We start from the raw sequence: 20,810 nt of genomic DNA, 5'->3' as shown, positions 1-20,810 counted from the left end.
AGGGGCTCAATGTAAGGAGGTGGTCAACTATGGAGGTTCTACCCTGTTTCAGTGGTAAACCATCCAAAAGGAAAGCTCTTGGAACCCTAAATCTGAATTAAACTGCAAATTGATTAGAACACTGGAAGAAAATCTGAAAAAGGAACTTAGATGTATAAAGCTCAGAGGAAAGTTTCAGGATTCTGAAAAATAAAAGCAGCCTACGCTATTCAGCCTTTACAAATACAGCATCGGCAACCACAAAAAGCTACACCTAACATTTTCCCTAGCAAGGAGTCAGTAACTAAAATTCTTGCAATAATAAGAAGTCAAGCCAATATTAACCTTTTCTAGCTTGAGATTGAAAGTTAGGACTTTTCTTTCTTCTATGTTGGTAGTAGACTGTCTTATTCTAAGAATTACCCCTGACTTTAGCTCTTTGTCAGTTCACTGGTGGTTTCTCATGTTTTCAATTTTATAAATAATCCAGTTTTTTGACCTGAAAATTAGAGGCCATGATAAGAGCACACATATCTTAGGAACCTATGAAGGAAAGCACTTGAGGATGGGAGATCCAAGTTCTTTCTTCCAAAAGGCAGAAATATTGAATATTACACATGAGATTCCCTCCTTTCCCCAGCCAAGAATGGTCTAAGAACAAATGCTAAATCTTTTACTTCTGGGATTTAAAGTCAGGTATATTAAGTCATCATTAGGATGTTCTAATTATAAATATATGAATCTTTCCTTCTTATGTTCATCTCAGATATTATCCCAAACAGAACACAGTATATACATCCTTACTATATGCTAAGCAGTGTTCTCAGCACATTACAAATATCATCTCTTTGTAATTACCCTATAAAGTAAATAGAATGCCCACTCCACTTCTTAGGGGCGCAGACACAAAATTAGGGCTCAGACAGATTAACTAATTTGTCTCAAGCCACACAGTTAATAAGGGATAGAGACGGTATCTGGTTTTAGAAACTGTGGGCTTAACACAGACTAATGCCAGATTATATGCTTTAAATTATTAATTTATGGTGTCCCTGCGATCAGTATTTATTACTCATGGTAGTTCACAGAATTGTTGGAGCTTGTTTTATTATAATAGTTAAAACATCAGTTGGTGGAGCTGGGCACAGTGGCTCACACCTGTAATCCCATCACTTGGGAGGCTAAGGCAATAGATTTTAGCCTGGGCCAGAGTGAGACTCCATCTCTAAAAATAGCTGAGCATTGTGGCGGGTGCCTGTGGTCTCAGCCACTTGGGAGGCTGAGGCAAGAGAATTTCTTAAGCCCAGAAGTTTGATGTTGCTGTGAGCTATGACGCTATAGCATCCTACCAAGGGTGACAAAGTGAGACTCTGTCTCAAAAAAAAAAAAACAAAAACATCAGTTGGAAAGAGTCCACCATAGTTATTCATCTAGTACTTTTTCCTGAAAATGTGACATAGATATTGATGATAGGACATGTTCTCATGGAGATGATAACAAGTATTATTTGTGAGAGCATCTTTTCTTTCCTGGGATTAATGATCAGACACAACTACAGATAAAGCCATACTCTTCCCCACTCTTCAAATTCATAAGTACCGTTGAAGGGGAGCAGGTCACTTCTAGGGAAAGGAAAGAGTGCGGGGGTGGGGACCCAAGGAACTGGTTCACTAGTCAGAGTTATCAGATGTACAATCAAGGCTTCTTAATATACTGTGTGTCCTTCTGGACTTAACTTCCCATTTCCTCATCTAAAACTGGAGTAATACACGTATAAACACACACTATAGGCATACACCAGACCTGGATCATTTTTTTTTTTCTATTTTTGGTAGGGACAGAGTCTTGTTCTTGCTCAAGCTAGTTTCAAACTCCTGAGCTCAAGCAATCCTCTGGCCTCAGCCTCCCACAGGGTAGAATTATAGACATGAACCAAGGCACCCAGACTATTCTCTACTACCTTGAAACAGAATTGTCTAGACAAAGATCACAAAGTCATAGTCACCAGAGATAAGGTCACACCCGAGACTAAAAACACAGATTATAGCTAAGCAAAAATAGCCTGAATACCTGACACTGTCAAGTAGGCCTGAGCCCAACTGCCAAAACCTCCTTTAAAAAAACCTGGTTTCTCTGCTTAAAGGTGGGATGGTGGTCTTCTGAGCTAGTAATCTGTCACCCTTCTCATTTGCCAGCAAATTAATAAACATTTCTTTCCCTCTCCTCAAACCACTTGTCCTCATCCTTCACTCATATGGGTTTGACCTTGGCAACAAGAGCTGAATTTTTGGTAGCAAACGGTACATGCCCACAATTGTTTGTTGAAGGATTAATAACTATATATGCTTGCCCTACAGTCAGAGAGATAGCTAAAGATATAGTGTGATATTCAAATAATATAAATATTTTCAAGATACCAACTACCAAATTAATGCAGAGAAGAAGGTAGTAACTTCTACCTGGAGGGAAGGATTGACTAGGAAAGGATCTGCAAAAGGTGAAAGCTGGATCGGGGTTGACAGATGAAGATGATCACGTGTGAATCAGGAAACTGTGAGAAAAGATTGCTCAGCAGAGAGGAGAGCATTTGCAAAGGCACAAAGGTGTAAACCTGTGTGACTATTCAGGGAACTCAAAATCGTTTCTCTTATTAGAGCGTACAGTGTGGTATAAGTGGCGTATTAATAACACAGATCCTTAAGGACAAAATCTAAATTGTGGAGAACACAGCAGGAAATAGAAAAGTACGAACTGTGAACCTTAGCTTTGTTTTCACGGATAGGATGATTTGAGAATTTCTCTTGCATATCTAGTTCACCTTATAAATTATAGAGATTCCTAGATAAATCAGTTTCTAAAGGTAACACAGTACACACCAAATCATAAAACATAGTCCATAAGGAAACTATATTGAAAATCAAGGTATATAGAAATAAATTGGGCATTTCCTTCTAATAAAGTTTTGGGTTTGCATTTTAGGAATTACCTCAAATTTCTGCTTTTTGTAATGTACTTCTTTTGTTTATTACTAGGTTACTGGAAACAGACTAAAATCCACACTGAATTACCATTTTGTCATTTGTATTATACAGATACAAAGATGAAAATGTTTGCAAAAATTTAAAGAAAGTCAGGTCACATCTAGATGTAACTAAGAGTTGACAAGGTGAGTTAAAACTCATCACAGCCTTACTTTTCTAGAAATGGAAAAACTCCAAGAAAGATACTTTGCATAGTGGGTGCCTGTGGTTCAAAGGAGTAGGGCGCCGACCCTATATGCCGGAGTGGTGGGTTCAAACTGAGCACTGGCCAAAAGAAAAAAAAAGATAATTTGTATAAATAATCATAAATGGTTTCTTTTTTTATTTACTTATTTTTAGACAGAATCTCATTCTGTCACACTTGGTAAGCTACTGTGGTGACACAGCTCACAGCAACCTCAAAATCTTGGGCTCAAGTGATCCTCTTGCCTCAGTCTCCTGAGTAGCTGGGAATATAGGCACCACCACAACACCCAGCTAATTTTAGAGATGGGGTCTTGCTGTGGCTCAGGCTAGCTTTGAGCTTGTAAGCTTAGGCAATCCACCCTCTTTGGCCTCCCAGAGTGTTAGGATCCTAGATGTGAGTCACTATGCCTGGTCCCATAAAGGTTTCTCTGAAAATAACAAGTATATACCAGAAGTTTGAATACTAGGGGACTATATGACATTGATGCTTGGTTTAGCTCCCAAAGTTGTACAATAGCCTGAGTCAAGATTTAAACTTGGAGAATTCATATAAAAATCCAGAATTCTCAGTACTTTTGAAAACAACTGAAAAATCAGATAACTCTGTCAATATTACCTAAACCGCAGTCCCCTGGAGGGTGGAGACACTCTCTAGCTTGCACTAAGCCACTGTCCTCATCACTCCAGACCATGTCCCTCATGCATGTTATACGCCGAAGCCTCCGTGTCAGACCAAAACTATGAATCGAGGATAAGCTGAAACTACCCAAAAGACTGGGAACTGTTTAGAATTTGATCATTTGTAATACTGAGAAGTGAACATAACATGCCATTTAAAAAAAAACATCTAAATAAGGAAAATTTCAGACATTCAATCTTTTCTTTCTTAGATTTTGTTTCTTAATTAGAGTCTGCCAAAACAAAAAGCCAAACAAACAAATCTGGGATAACAATACTTCCCCCTGAATAGTAAGCTATTTGTTTTGGCCTCAAGTCAACACAATACAAATGGCATAGTACAATCATCAAAAAATACATATCACACGTTTAATCTATGGTTTGCATAAAAGTACCTCACTATTGTACACCTTTCAATATAGCAAATATAAAGTGTTTTCTTTAAACAGCCTGGCATGTTTTCCATATCTAAACTGTTCCAGACGAGGAGATATTAACCCAGAAATGTCATTTCCACAGGACGTGGCAAGCACTTACCTTCGCTATCTGGACACACCAGTTCAGCAGCAGCTGTGATCCGATGTTATCCTTGTGCTCGTGGACGTACTCCAGTAGGCAGCCATGGGGCATGAGCTGAGTCACCAGCTGGATGGTTGGACTCAGACACACACCTAGTAACCGGACTAAATGTGGATGGTCCATACTTGCCATAATCAGAGCTTCCTGTAAGAAAAAAATAAAACGCCATCATCTCAACTCTGAGTTCCTTACAGCTATAGCCACCTGCATTGTACTAACTGTGGTGATAATGATTTTGAAAATGTCTTCTCACTCAATGGAATCAATTAAAAATGAAAAGATGTTCTTGCAACTATTCTATCTTTAAAGCAATTCAATTCAATTCAATTCAATGAAAAACAGACTATACATTTATTAAAATGGAAGCTGTGATAGAATGACTGCCATATAATTAACAGTAGTATCTTCTTCTTTGCAATGTGAAAAATACTAGATTTTGTTGGTGCCAGGTAAGTTGAAATACATCCCAACTTATATGGTGAGTTTTTAACCTTTAACCTTGGTTCTATATTACAATAATCTGCAAAAGTTATTATTTGCAAGTAGAGTAAGATGACCCAGACTTAAGTCACCCATGATTGGTATAGATTTGGGCAGCACATGACGGTGTGATGTGTAAATTATAAACAGAAAAGTATAAATAATTATAAATAATATGCTTATTGTCAACTTATATAAAAGAATAAACATTTTAATAAGACACTTGTTCTATAATTTTATCTCACCTCAAATTGATTTCATTTCAAAATTGTAAATGATGCTTTATTTACAGATTCATGAAACTTCAGAGCTAGGTAAAACTATAAAAATTTCTACTCGAATTTCTTCATTTCATGAGAAAATTGGATTATACTTTTCTTTTTTTATCATGAAGCCACCTTTGCTTATTAGAGATAAAAACACACATGTGATAGTTAGTTAGCACACCCTAAAGCTAGCTTCCAATCAGAAGTTTACAATTTGAAACAGATATAAATATAGAATATATGTTTATGTACTTCATCATGTGCTTTTATGTTATAAAAGAAAGATAATGTTAATCTGCAAAAATAATAGTCAAATTTTGCTTTTAAAAGCTAAATAATAAAACTAACACAGAAAACTATAAAACCCATAAAAATAGTATAGGGAAAACTATGAATCTTGCCAGTCTGGGAAAAGAATTTGTGATGGTGACTTCATTGGCAATTGAACAACAACAAAAATAAATAAATGGGACCTAATAAAGTTTAAAAGTTTCTGTATGACTAACGGTACAATCACATGGCAAAGAGACAACACTCACAACAAGAGAAGCTATTTGCATGCTATGAATCCGACAAAGGGCTAACCACCAGAATCTACACAGAACATGAGCAAATCAACAAGAAAAGAGCAAAGGGTTGCATTAAAAACTGGGGAAGAACATAAACAGTACTCATTTGCTCATGAGTGCAAATGAATGGCCACCAAACACATGAAAAAAGGCTCGTCATCTCTAATTATCAGAGAAATACAGTTCAAAACCACTTTGAGACAGCGTCTAACCCCAGTGAGAATGGAGCACATCAGAAGGTCCCAAAATAACGGATGTTGGTATGGGGGTGGAAGGAGAGAAGGGAACACTGTTGGGGGGACTGCAAACTAGTATAGCCTTTATAGGAGAAGCATGGAGAGTCCTCAAACAACTAAAAGTAGACCTTCCCCCATTTGATCCTGCACCCAAAAGAAAAAATGCCATTTTACCATAAGGAAATTCGCACTCAAATATTGTGACTCACTTCACAATCACAAAGATGTGGAAACAACCCAAGTGCTTTTCAACCTGTGAATGGACTAATAAACTGGTATGTGTAGACATGAAATACCATTCAGTCATAAAAATGGAGATTTTGTATCTTTTGTAACCAACGATCTGGATGGATTTGGAGAACACTCTCATATGTAAAGGACTGCAAGAATGGAAAAAAAACCTGTACAATACTAATAGTACCTCACCAATACTAAGTTGAAACTAGTAGATTAACACCCACTTGCTTACACGAGAAAAAAAACAAATTCAGAAAGAAGGGAGGAGAGGGAGGATTGATAAGTTCCCACCCAACAGATACAATACGCGGGTATATGGCACACTTCTGAGTGAAGGACAAAACACTTACTCAGATTTTACCTTACAAAGGTAACAATGTATCCTAATCATCTCTACCCTCCTAACAATCTGAACTTAAAAACATAAAAACTACATAACATCAGCTACATTGTGTATTTGTCAATAATACTTCACTTGACTCTGATCACAAGGCAACAGTGGGACAAATCTACATTCTAGAAAACTATGCAGAGAAATTGGCCTGAACCCATTTAAAATGTGAATACTGGGAGACACGTAAAATGAGGCTGTGGCAGTCAAACTAAAGTTCACTGTGGAGATAGGGCAATATTGAGTCTTTGACTCCTGGATTAAGAAAAAAATACAGGAATTTATTGGAACAATTGACAAATAAAGACTCTATATCTTATTTAATATTTCAGCAATGTTATATATCTGAGATTGATAATGGGATTGTAGATATTTTTGATCTTAGGAGATCTTAGAATATTTATGGATGAAGTATCCTATATCTGCAACTTACTTCCAAATGGTTTATTCAGAGAAATAGAAAGAAACAGAACAAGAGATACATATGTACATTATCTATTTTTGTTTATTTGTGTGTACCTATATACACATACACAAACAGAGGGGGTCTCACCAATTGCAGTTTGTTGTCAATTGGTTTGTCTATAAGAGATGTAGCGTATTCATGGTATTATTCTCAAGCATTTTCTATAGCTTTGAAAAATTTCAAAAAAAAATTGAGGACAGAAATCTCTATTGAGTTTCTGTTTTAGGGATAGCATGGCAGATTGAATACATAAATTACTTTTCCGTCCTCTCAATTCCACTATACTGACAATAAATGAATTGATAAAAATGTAGACATCACCAGTTGCAGAAAGGAGGCAATATGGATGGATAGAAGAATGAAAGTAGAAAGTGGCTTATTTATTAGTGCTTGCTGACTTAGCAAACATAGAAAATCTGAAGCCTAATTCCACAGGAGGGGAAACTAAGAAGTAATCTAGTGATATCTTATAGACCATCACAGGCTCAGCCGTGGTAGTGCCACAAACCTCTCTACATGTAGGGAAAGGACTGATTTCAGCAGGATTGCATCAAAGTACATGTAGGAAGCACTTGGACTAAAGATGGTCTCCCCTTCACCTTCAGGAAGGTCTAAATGAACCAAAGGAGGTGGACAGGAAAGATGTCAGGTACTAAGGCAAAAGAAGTTCTAGGGGAAATGAGGTTACATTAATTTATACATAATGAAAATATTGACCACCCTCTAGTTCCTTTTCCCAAATGGAGCTACCACTTCAAAATTCTGAAAGTCCTGTTTAATCCTAGAATGTTATGCCCAGCAACAACATTTTAACTCAGTGAATGCCCACGACAAACAAGATGAGACATAAGAGTTCTTTTTTCTTTTTCTTTTTTTTTTTTTTTAAGACAGACTCTCACTTTGTTACTCTCAGTAGAGTGCTATGACATCACAGCTGACAGCAACCTCAAACTATTGGGTTTCCTAAGTGATTCTCTCGCCTCAGCCTCCTGAGTAGCTGAGACTAAAGGTACCTGCCACAATGCCCAGCTATTTTTAGAGACGAGGTCTTGCTCTGGCTCTGGCTGGTCTTAAACCTGTGAGCTCAGGCAATTCACCCGCTTTAGAATCCCAAGTGCTGGGGTTATAGGCGTGACCCACTGCGCCCAGCCCACATGACAGATCTTTAAAAATTACCCTCCCTGCTTACTTTCATTGTTACATGTGCCCATAAAAGGGCATGAGGACATTTAAAAGAGTACACGAAACTGAGAAAACAGGCAATCAACATGAGATGTGAAAACCCAAAAAACGATAGTGAAGGGTTAGTCCAGAATAAAAGCTGTGTAACAGAACAAAATGGCAGCCAGCCCAGACTTGAATGGGAGGTATCATTCATGGGAAAACTGACCCAAGGGATGGAGTTGATATAATACCTAATGAGCTTGAAATTCAGTAAGAGGATATTTATTTTTGTAGTAGGAATTGAATGTCAGATTAATAATAGATACACAGAAAACTAAGCTAAAGTAAAAAAAAAGAAGAAATTAATTTGAGGTAGAATATAAAGATATGCACAAGAATGGAAAATCATCATAGTCGCACACAGCGCAGCTGGGGATAGTTACACAGTCATGATTCTGTAAACGCAGACTGTCAATATAAACACATGTCCTGTATCTCTATTGGACGACAGAGGCCAGGCTGGTACACCTCTAGGTGCTGATGGGAAGGGACGGACAGGACATTACTGTAGCTGATAGCAAGAAGTTAGCATATAATACCTAAGGCTGAAAAATCAAGAGTTGAGACTATAAGCGTATTATTTAGAGATATGGAGTTAAGTAAGAGAAGAAATTTCCAAAAATTTTAAAGTGATTACTTTGGGCAGTGGAAGGAAAACGGGGGCTGGGAGGGGGCAGCAGGCTAGCTAGAGGGCTGCCTTTCATCCTCAGCCTGGCCCGAGCATTTGACTTTTATTATCTTAAAGTTATTTGGGAAGACATAATCCACTTTTATCTTCCACTACTATTTTATTGCTGTTGAGTGCAGCTAAGCTGAAATGTTATTCAGAATTATGAAGTGTGTCTGATGGACTTCCCAGATCCAGTCAACAGTTGACTCTGAAATCCAACATTTTATTTTTTCAGTAAGCAAGAGTGGGGCAGTGTGGGCTCGTGCCTGGAGACAAGACTGAGACAAGGCCAAACAGAGGGGTAAGCTGGAAAAATGGCACCAACGTTACCTCAAAGGATTTTTGGTTTCTGAGCCTTATGGCAAAGGCTGAAATCACTGTTTTCCAGATGGCTTCCAAATAGAAAGATGCTCTAACTCCCTCCCAGAAGAATGAGAACAAAGAAGAGAGCCCATTTCTACACCTCCTTGCTGAGCCCACCACAGCTCCAATGCCGTGAGGATTAGCAGCTCAGGAGCACTGAAAGTCTCCCCCCAGCGAAGGCTCTGGCCCCTCACAGGATGCCAATCTGCAGCACAGGGGGGAGACCTCTCCAGGGGCTTGGAGAAAAAGAAATCTCAACGTGGGCCCAGAACTAGGAAGGAAGAATGATGTAGCTGCCACAGGGGGACAACTGGAAGACTGGTTTCTGGGCACACATGATACCCCAGGCATTTCCCAAAATATTCAGAGAGACATCTCAGGGGTCTGAGAGTTGAGTATTATTCATAAAGCCAGAAATTTGAGTTATTGCTATTCATGTAGCTTCATCAGGATCCACAAGGTGAAAACATCTTTATTTTACTTACTGTATTTTTCAGTAGACATTTGAAATAAAGCGAAACAATGAAGTTATAAGGACAGTATAGATAATAAATTTAGTCAACTTAGATGATCAATTTCTTAATCTGGCACTCACTGCTTATATTCACAGTGTAAACCAGGGGGCTCTTTCCAGGAATTAGAATGTGCACATATGTAACTATGTATACATAGACACACCAACAAATGATCAAAACAAACACTCAGATTACAGATCTGATTCGGTGATGTGTTTACATATTAAATGAGATATTTAATTAAATATTAAACATTATATCTCTAATTAAATTAATGCTGTCCATTCCATCTATCTATCTGCGATATTCCATCTATCTCCGATTCCATCTATCTCCGTCTATCTCCGATTCGGTGGTGCTCAGTTTTTCATGTGTGTAAAAGTCACCTCAGTTTGTCATTATGAATGTGGTTTTCCTGGCCCCACTCTCAGAAACCATGGTCTAAAAGTAGATCTTAGGATTTGCAGCAAGCTTCCCAGGCACAGGAGCTATAGGAAATACGAAACTGTAAGAACACATCTTGAAGTCTCCGTGTATTTCTATAATTTGTTGCAAAAGCAATGATATGAATCAATTATTTGATGCGCATTACAATTCTACAAAATGGTCAAATGAGGTAGTCATTCTCAGCTATAATGTAAGAAAATGAAGGATCAGTGGGCTTCTTAGCCCAAGTTATAAGACTATTCAGTAGCAGCATAAATTTAAGACTCAAGATTTCGGATTCTTTGTGTAGTGTCATTTCTTATGATACTAAAAATACTGTCATTTTACTTCAGTTCTATCAGCACAAGTTCTAACTGTTATCTTAACAAGAAGTCTCAAATATCCCACATTAGCCATACCTGAACAAATTATACTTTAGTTCCTGAAAAGCAACTAAAATCAAACAACAAATTTGTGTTTATAAGTAAACTGCCATCACTTTCAATATGTTTTCAGAAAAAGCCAAAGAAAATATTTATCTCTGATTAACTGATAGTAGTACTGGGGATAGGCCAATTTGTAAGGTAAAAAAAGGATGGAACTTAAGGTACAGGAAGATTATGAGGTTATTTCACTGTTCTTTATAAGGATGAAATATAAAAAAGAATTTTTTTTCTTTCTTTTGCTACCCAAGGAGCAGTGATAACTCTGTTCCTTAAATGTGCAGCATTTAAAAAGTTTACATTAGAGTAAGGTAACAAAGTCACATGAAATTCCTCTTTAAAAAAAAAAAAAAAATCTATTAGTAAGTCCTGGCAAAAAAGCTGGGTTTGTATTAAGATAAATTGCTCATCATACTACAAAGAGTATTTGAAACCAAATTGCAGAGATTTGCATAATAGCTCTCTTTTTTTGATAAAGAAAAGATGAACAAGACACTAATTGTAGGTTGCATTTTTTTCATAAAGAAAATAGCAGATGGCTGTTTTGGAAGAAAGGAGAGCAGATAAAGAAAAGGGAATGTGAATTCATTTAGAGTCATGAGTGGGATGAAAAGGGAAAAAAATCTCAATCCTTTAATCACATAGTGTTGGGTTTCAATAAATTATTCTGTGTTAAAATTAATAATGCCCTTGGTTACCTGTCTTTGTGTGGGGCCTATGGAGGCAATTTTGGAATCTTTGCTGCTGTCACTAGAAAATGTTGCTGAAGGCCACTGGAATAAATACAACTTGACAGGTACATTATCTATTTTTCCGGAAATAAAATTATTCTCTGCTTTTATTTTTCCCCTTTGCTTTGTAATTTTTTTTTTCTTGTAGGTGAATTGCAGTGTTTTTCCCCTCAATGGATAGAAAGGAAGAAGGTAACAGGTGCTAAAGTGAAAATTCCAAAACAAAAACATTTTTCTTTCCAATGAGGTCTGGTTTGAATAAGGATTTTTAAGCTGTCCAAGGTATAGACAAAAAACACTGAAGTATGTGTGTCATTACTCTCTACCTATATGCTATTTGTACTTCAGTTTTTCTCTGAAGGGAAAACATTTCTGTACAATAATAAAAATGAGACTACCATGTTTTGCATTAAGTTATCCTTTCTTACAGCCATCAGATATATTTGCCTTGTCACTTAAATTTGTTTTCTCACTGATGTTTGTGAGTTCTTTCAGAAAAGGAAAAACAAAACAAACAAACAAACATATGGCCAGTGAAAATTTATGGGCTCTTCTGTTTTAAAAAAGGTTAACTTCAGCTAAACTTTCACTGTTTCATTATGGCTATGGTCCATTAATACAAGACCCTCCAGCAGAAAGCCAGGGGAATCTCATTGCATCGGAGATGGGGAAGATAAAAAGAAGGGTGGAAGAAAAGAAAGGATGGGCTATTAATGTGGGCGTGTAAAACCGTGTTTAAGGCAACAGTCAGCAGATTCGGGGCGCCTGAAGGAAACGCTGCCCCAGAAGATCGTGAAGGTGATGGTGATGAAGAAATTAAAGAAGATAATGGTGAACACAATGACGAAAAATGAAATAAAATCACTGGCCCATAATACGTTTTACTAACCTATTTTGCTAAAGATGGTGCCAAGATAATAAAATAAATGAAATCTGCATATGTTCTTTTAATGTCTAGAATAAATAATAATTTACTTGTGCAAATAGGTGAGCAGGAATTAGGCTGCGTTGATATGCCACAAGTTTTAGTTTGCCCACGTTGCTCAGGGGCCTCACCGCTCGCTTCCAATGCCTGGCCCCATTTCTGTGGACCATATGGATCCAGAGCAGGGCCTTTCTAATGCTTGGAGGAGTCAGCTTTGCCTCATCATTCTGCATCACTGGCCCTTTGCATGGCTCCGGGTTACATTTAGTTATTTAACACTGCTTCACAATGAAGACCTTCATGAAGAATTCTACACAACGTAGAATGCGATTTTGTGTTCCTCCCTTCCCTCTCCCACCTCTGATTTTACTGAATTTTCCTCCATTAGTATCATGTTTTCCTATCTCTTTAGTTACATATTTGTTAACTTAAAATATTTATTGAGGACTGGCTCTATGCCTGGCACTACGATTGAGGCTGTGTCTACAATATCCTCTTTGTCCTTATGGAGCTTTTATTTTACTCAGAGAGGCAGCCAGTGAACAAGAAGACCAAGGAAATATAAGACATATACATCAATGATTATACATTTTATTAGGGAATGTGGTGAAAATAAACCAAGTGCAGTGAGAGAGAACACAATGGGGGCTGCAGAGATACGTTAGATAAGGGTGGTCAGGAGCTGTGTCCCGAGACAAGATCTATAATGAGTCAGATATAGAAATACTTGGAAAGAGCATTTGGTGGAAAGAATGACCTCTGAGGTTGGCATGTTTTCAAAGCTCTGAGAAGGCTCATATGTCTAAAGTTTACCAAGGGCTGTAATGGCAAGAGATAAGATTGAAAATGTGTATAGAGGCCAGTTCATGTAGGGCCCTGTAGTTGTGCGAAGTGAACTGATTTACTCATAAATCTTTTTTGAGAGACAGGTTCTCATTTTGGTGCTTGGGCATGAGGGCAGTGGCATGATCATAGCTCACAGCAACCTCAAATGTCTGAATTCCAGTGATCCTGCTGCCTCAGCCTCCTGCATATCTGAGACTAAAATCTCACACCACCACGTCCTGCTAATTTTCCTGTTTTTTATACAGACAGTTTATTTCTATGTTGCTTAGGCTGGTCTTGAACTCCTGACCTCAAGCAATCCTCCTGCCTCGATCTCCCAAAGTTCCAGAATCATAAATGTGAGCTGCCATATCAGCCTCACAAATCTTTTAACACCTGTTAGGCCTCATTTACCTTTGTCATAGTCTTATCCCTGATGTAAAATAATAGAATAAAGCATTTGCTGCCCTGATATCATTTTCTCTCCTTGAAAGTCACATATTTCTGTGGCTTTGCTGATTACGGCTTTCTCCACCTGCATTAGACAAAAGCACAGATTCATGGGGATTTGCCCTCAATTTCTTGATTTGACCCTCCAAAAATAGCCCTCTGTTTTTGTTTTTAATTTCTTATTGTCTCTTTATTACATTTACTATGGGCTGTATCTCTAGGTAGGAAAAAAAACCCAACTTTCTAACTTTCTCAATGTTTACTGAGTGAAAAGTCCTTTTGGCACCATTCCGTTCTGTTTCCTTGAATCATTTTGCCATTATTTCTCTCTAGGACAACTTTGTCTTGATTCCTATTGGCACCTTCACTGTACCTATAAAAATATTTATGTGTCCCATGCTCTAAAAATGAAAGCCCCTTCAACTTTGCCCTATCTTGATGTTAGGGATATCTGCTATTCCCACTCTGGCTATTTCTTCTTTTTATACTTCTTTGCTCTTTTGGGACCTGGCTTCTCTGCCTCTTTCCTGTATGCCCTTACTCTTTAAATTATTTTTGAAAATATCACCAAATCCCTTCTTTTCACTAATGTCAACATGTTTGTTCTCTCATTATTAAATTTCCCTGACCTTCTGCTTTGTTTTACCTCAATGACCACCACCCATCCTTTCCACAACTCCTGTGTGGCTGATGTTATATTCAATTTTATCTTGACTTTTCACTCTTGGAGTACTCTGAGTATAATCTCTGGCACCTGCTTTCTCCTCTCATTTCTTCAATGTGAAATGTTATCATGGCTTTATCTCTGCATGCTTTGGTTTAGTTTATAATCTCTTAGATCCATATATTTGCTCATCAACCTCCCAGAGATGAAAAAGACTTTATAACTTTAAGAAATTTTACATAGTTGTCAAAACTATATGGAATTAATTGCAAAATTTGGGGGATTTTTTGTGATATGACTTAGTTTGGAGCAAAGTAAGCAGTGCAACATTCTCCCTCTCAAGATAAAACCCCAAATATATTACCATTATATCCAAAATGTCTATACCCTTCCAAACATGAGAATTATGTTATAACCATATTCTAAGTTTTCTTCTCCACTCCTATAAAGGTTGGACAGTTATGTTAGGGAACTCAACCTAGAAAAAGTGTTATATACTTGTTTGTGGAATACCAATAAGGTCACCTTAGAAGTTCTCTCCCTAGGAAGCTATGCACCAATACCTGTGTCTAGTATATCCTTCAAAGCAATTCTGCCACTCTTTTACTTGAATGGCCATCAAAAGTGTAATTGTATTATCCTTGATGTCCTGAATGTCATCAAAATGTCTTCTTTCAATATTTCTTTTATCTTCAGGTAAAGAAAAAAGTCCCTCGGGGCCAGATCAGGTGAGTTGGGAGGGTGTTTCAGTATCGTTATGTGTTTGCTGGCTACAAACTTCCTCACAGAGAGTACTGTGTGAGCTGGTGCACTGTCATGATGCAAGAGCCATGAGTTGTTGGCCAAGATTTCAGCTAAGAGTCTCTTAATGATTTCTCTATCAATATTTATTTGATCTACCTGCTTCTCACAGTCATCTGATGATTCTGATGCACACTTTGACAAATTTTTGCAATGCTTTGTGTCAGTTCTGCTTATTACTGACCACCCTGACCTCTCTTCATCAGTGATAATATCTCTGCCCTCAGAAAAATGTTTAATACATGTGTACACTTTTATTTCCTTCATGGCTTCATCCCCATGTTAGTTGCCAACTTGGACTAACATGTCTCTGATTTCACTTCCACTCTTGCCACATTTAACAAGAAATTAAAGTTTTGTTCAGTGCTATAATTCAAGTTCCAACATTCTTGTGATAGCACACAAAAACACACAACAAGAAAGATGAATGGCACTCATAAGTCACACCACATATCAATACAAACACAGCTATGATATCAGCTACACTGATATACTAGGGTTACAAAACTTTACTGAGTTGTTTGTGCAATGCTGCCAACATTAGCACAAGGTGGCAAGTGTGCAAATATAATCATCAGAGTTCATTTAATTTCATCTACCTTTCCTTTTTTCTTTGAAACTGATTCTTACTCTGTTGCCTAGGCTAGAGTCCATTGGCATCGGTCTAGCTCAAGGCAACCTCAACCTCCCTGATTCAAGTGATCTTCCAGGCTCAGCCTCTTGAGTACAGGCACCCAATACAATGCACGGCTATTTTATTTTTCTTTTCTATTTTTGGGATAGACAAAGAATCTCCCTGTTGTTCAGGTTACTTATAAACTCCTGAGCTCCAAGCATCCTTCTACCTTGCCCTTCCAGAGTGCTAGGATTAGAGGAGTGGCCACCACATCTGACCTCACTTGTCATTTCTGAGCATGAACTAATAGTTTTTATGTATGCACAAATATATAAAAGCCATATTATAGTACTATCCTATTTTATCAGAATTATCTGTTAAATAACTGTAATCTCTAATGATTTAGTCAATCCTATTCACTGGTTTATCACCATATCCTTACAGCTCATAAGAACAATGCAACACAATTTTACAAATAAATGAACAAAATCTTTATTATATTGTTTCTTCCTTACCTACTTCATCCCAGGAATCCACCCATATTTCACATGCTTTCAGGTCATCCTGACCTAAATACTATGAAATATCAAATATATGAGGTCTGACAGTTAAGTTTGCAAACTCATCCTGGAAAAGTACTTCATACCTCATTGATGAATATCAACTAAGGTCCCCAGTTGGCCCAGAGGAATACTTCAAAGGTGACCTTAGGGATATTTAGCCATGATGGATGTAGCATATTATCTAGGATAAGTTCAAGAGCATAACCGTTAGCCCTCATAAAACACAAAGTAAATTTCTAATATCAACTTGCCTATACTTTACTAATTTTTTAAATTTCAGAAACCTTTGCTAATTTGGTTTTAAAATGTTGAATTCATATTTGGTATTCACATTTCTATTTTTTTCTCATACCACTCTATATGTAATAATTTGCCAAGTCCTACTAATTCTTTTTTTTTTTTTTTTTTTAGTTTTTGGCCGGGGCTGAGTTTGAACCTGCCACCTCTGGCATATGGGGCCAGTGCCTTACTCCTTTGAGCCGCAGGCGCTGCCCAGGCTTACTAATTCTTTACCTCATCTCCATGTATTTTCATCCTGACTCCTATGTAATATAGGCTCACATCACAATTGCAGAAAAACTGCTGATGTTTTTTATTAACTCTAATCTGTTTATGTTACAAACATCCACAATATCCCTGGTATTTCTTGAATGGCTATCAAGAGAGCCGTAAAATTGCATGTACTCAACAGACATTTGTTTAATTAAGTTTGATACAATAAAAATTACAGTAATTTTAAAATTAAGATGTTTAGACTATATGCCTAGCTATGACAGTATGATCTATGAGAGCAGCCTGTATATTTTTCTGGTCCCTTCCACTCCACCATTCTCTACCTTGCCATGTGCCCTAGGAGACTGACTCAAATGGATGATGACAAAAGATCATTTTGTCCCCTGGCTTTAATTTTGGTTCAGCCATTGAAAGCAACAGCAAAATGCTGAATGGTGAAGACAGTGAAGTTGGTATTTATTCCTCATCCCTTACTTTCCTGCAACCCTCAACCAAAGGCCACAGCTATTAGATCAGGATAACCTTTCCCTACTTTCTTTAAGCTTAGCAGTGCTGTTATTTGTCTGGGGGGTACTTTAAGAAACCTTGTTGGCATTATTACCGCTTCCCATATCTTAATTAAATCCCTTTTGCTAAACTCTCTTCAGTTCCTGTAATTTAGCATGATGTATGTTTTCTGCGGGGATTCTTTTAAGGCTGTCATCTTGGAGGACAAGACATTTACAACATTTATTTATAAAATGACAGAGGAAGTCACTGATGTTTGGCTTGCCTGCTACCAATACCCACTTCCTCCTGCCCATTGCAAATACTGCTACTCAATCATTGTGTAGTAAGCCAATAACAGCTCCTAAAATATGCCCACACCTTAATCCCAAGTTATATTAATCCCTGAGGTGAATACTACTTTATTTGGGGAAAAAAGTGTTTGTGTAGATGTGATTAAATTAAGGATTTTCAGATTAGGAAAATCTAAAAATAATCATCCTTGATTACTCAGGTAAGCCCTCAATGCCATCACGAGTATCCTTAAGAGAGAGAGGCAGACGGAAATCAGACACAGACACAAAGAAGAGACAGAATATGAAGAAGGACGCAGAGATTGGAGGGGACATCTGCAGCGAGCAGAAGCTGGGGGAGGCGAGGAATGTTTTTCCTTAGAGGTTCTAGACAGAGTGCAGCCCTAGCAACATTTGATTTCAGGTGTCTAGCCTCAAGAACTGTGATATAATATATTTCTGTTGTTTTAAGTCACCAAATGTCTGGTAATCTGTTTCAGCAGCCACAGGAAACTAATACAATTACTATATTCTTTTATGTCTGTGCTGGATGAAGATTCATAAAATGTTCTCAACTCAGTGCTTTAGGCAACAAACACCAATTTATTGGAAGGTAAAGATGAGCTTAAACACTATGTCCTTGATTTTGTACATGTTTTAAAACTTGACATTGCTACCAATCCTGTTTAGTTTGGATATACTATATTATTCTAATCTAAATGAGCAGGTATGTTTAATTCACTTAGTAATTAACATATATACAATAGCTGAGGCAAAGGGCTCATCACAGTGCCTAGAAGACACTTAAAAATGTTAGTTATTAGTATTTTCATTAAACCAATCATCCAATAGGATTAAGCAGCAAAGGTGAAGGTGTGCCTGAGAATTTGGACAATAGCTGCAGGGTGAATGGTCACTTGGATCCTTTGGGCTCTTGAGGACATAAAGAATGTGAGATAGGAACATTGACAAAAAACAGTTTTTATGCCGGCAGTTTAGCTGCTATTCTTTTCCTATTTAAGCCCAAGGAAAAGTAGAAACATCTCTTCCATCTTCAATATGAAGTAATCATGAAAAATTAGGAGATGGCCAGAAGTTGATTTTGAAGCTGTCAGAGAACTTGGAGGACCAAACAGACTTTTTTTTTTTAACACAGAGTAACCACAACATCAATAATAATAGTCAACAGCAAGGGGGGAGTACAGTAGACAATAGAGATCAAGCGATACTAGTGATTGTTTGTAGTTATAGCAGAGGGACTTCATAGCCTGCTTATTAATCTTAGCACTGTGGCGGAGAAACACTAAAATGTCTGCAAATAACAGTTCAGCACGAATACAGAACAATTCAGAAGTCTCAACATGGAGATTTTTATGAAGAAGACACTGCAAAGGCTATAAGGAAGAAACATACACAAACTAGAATAGATCATTTCAGGATATAGATTCTACCAGTAAGAGAGGAAGGGGTAATTATCAGTATTTGAATAATGCCTGTTGCTTTCGTTTTTTTCTTTTCTTATGTGGAAATGAATCTCCAGAATTAGTTAAGCCCTTAGTTGGATAAGCCCTGTATTTACTTTATCTATAGCTTTCTAATTCTTAGTTAACATATTTGTGGTTCCCTTAAAGTCACATATGAAAGAATTCCATCCAATCGTAAAACTGTAACAACAGCTTCTTTTTGTTGAATTGTGCCAGGCACAATGCTATCGATTTTACATATGAGCTCAATGAGTTTGCAGGACATTCTTGCTCAACAGATTATTATGTCAACTGATGAATAAGGAGAGATATTTTAAAAGGATAAACAATTTGCCAAAATCGTAAAGCCCTTAAGTAGCCAAGCTGGAATTAGAATCTGGCTCGCATGGCGTGCACAGTCAAATCTCTCTCCACCATGCTGTTTCTTCAGGACTATTAATGTCAGTTAGGTATCCAGGTAGACCTAGAGATCTTATAGTCATTATCCTAGTGTCGTAATAGGAATGCTCATTGGTAAGATTAACCAGTTAATGGAATCTTTACACAGTGACATTCTAACAGGTACCAGCTTTTTAAAAAGTAAGTCAAGTGAGTACAATTTATCTTCAACTACTTAAAACAAATCCACCAATAATAATATGCCAAATAGCCTTTGCAGAGGCGACTAAGACTGCCTACGTCTTTAACTTGTGCACTGGAGTATTTGAATGTGCTCAAAAAAATATATCTTAAAATTAAATTTAACTCAAAACAGAACAGAATTTAGTAAGTTGGTTGGTATCTTTTATTTAATCCCTTAGAACTTCATTATTCATAATTTTGCATAATTTGGGAAATATACATGTTTCCCTAGATACTGCATCCCACGTATTTAAAGGAAGACATGTACTCTGCTTTTAATCTGCATGCATAGTCTCAGTTAATTCATGACATTTATATTAAAGGAATGTAAAAAAAAAAGCCCACCTAAATAAAACTAGGGAAATACTCCCTTTATTCTTAATTAAGTATATCAAATATACCTCTGGTAAAGGAGTGGCAGGATTATATTATTATGACTCATCCAAGATAAAATAGTGAGTGACTTTAATTAAGTTTTCAATTTTTCTCTTACTTGTTTCATGCTCATATAGGATAATTTCTATATAGAAATTATCTGTCCTATCATTCACTTATTTTTTATCTCCTCTACTTTTATAATGAACTTAATTATTACTATCAGATATATTCAATTTGAAACTATGATTAATATGTGACTTCTTAAATTAAATATTCGTGGTAGTGCTCTTTTCATAGTCTACACCAACCCCGATGTCAAGGGCATCCAGCAGGAGGTAATCACAGTGAGTATAAACCTGATGCTATTTAGTCTTTTATGTTTTTAATCGAGTAGCAGTAAATAATATTACCACCTACTCAGACAGAAATATTCATAATAAACTCTGAAAGAAAATCTATGGTGTCCCCCCAGAAGACCTCTACTGCCAGTGGTTTCGTTTCAGGAAGATGAGTCACAAGGATATGTGGGTTTGTGTCTAGATACACATTGTACGGTGGTGAGAAAGTGTGGGGGGAAAGGAGTGCCCAGAAAGAATGTCTGCAAGAAGACATCCACTTCTCATCTGGCATTCAAAAATAGACACTGACAATTAACCAATATTTTAGAAATGAACAGCACCTTAGATTTCTGTAATGCCTGCCCTAGGAAGG

The 20,810-nt window shown here is 37.1% G+C and overlaps 1 protein-coding gene across 1 annotated transcript in view; it reads right to left on the bottom strand.

Moving 5' to 3' along the window:
• The window catches only part of ERBB4 (erb-b2 receptor tyrosine kinase 4), a gene marked incomplete at its 5' end in the record, with an annotated part of 720,994 nt that overhangs the window by 162,319 nt on the left and 537,865 nt on the right, over positions 1–20,810 (bottom strand). Inside the window, one exon of the mRNA XM_023510372.1 lies at positions 4,422–4,607. Within this exon, the coding sequence (XP_023366140.1) occupies positions 4,422–4,607 (186 nt within the window). The remainder of the gene's footprint in view (positions 1–4,421; positions 4,608–20,810) is intronic.

Source organism: Otolemur garnettii, unplaced genomic scaffold (assembly GCF_000181295.1).
Source record: "Otolemur garnettii isolate 467f Iridium unplaced genomic scaffold, OtoGar3 scaffold00013, whole genome shotgun sequence".
Taxonomy (NCBI): Eukaryota; Metazoa; Chordata; class Mammalia; order Primates; family Galagidae; genus Otolemur; species Otolemur garnettii.
Note: the sequence above shows the minus strand (reverse complement) of the source record. Positions and strands in the feature narration are given on the sequence as shown.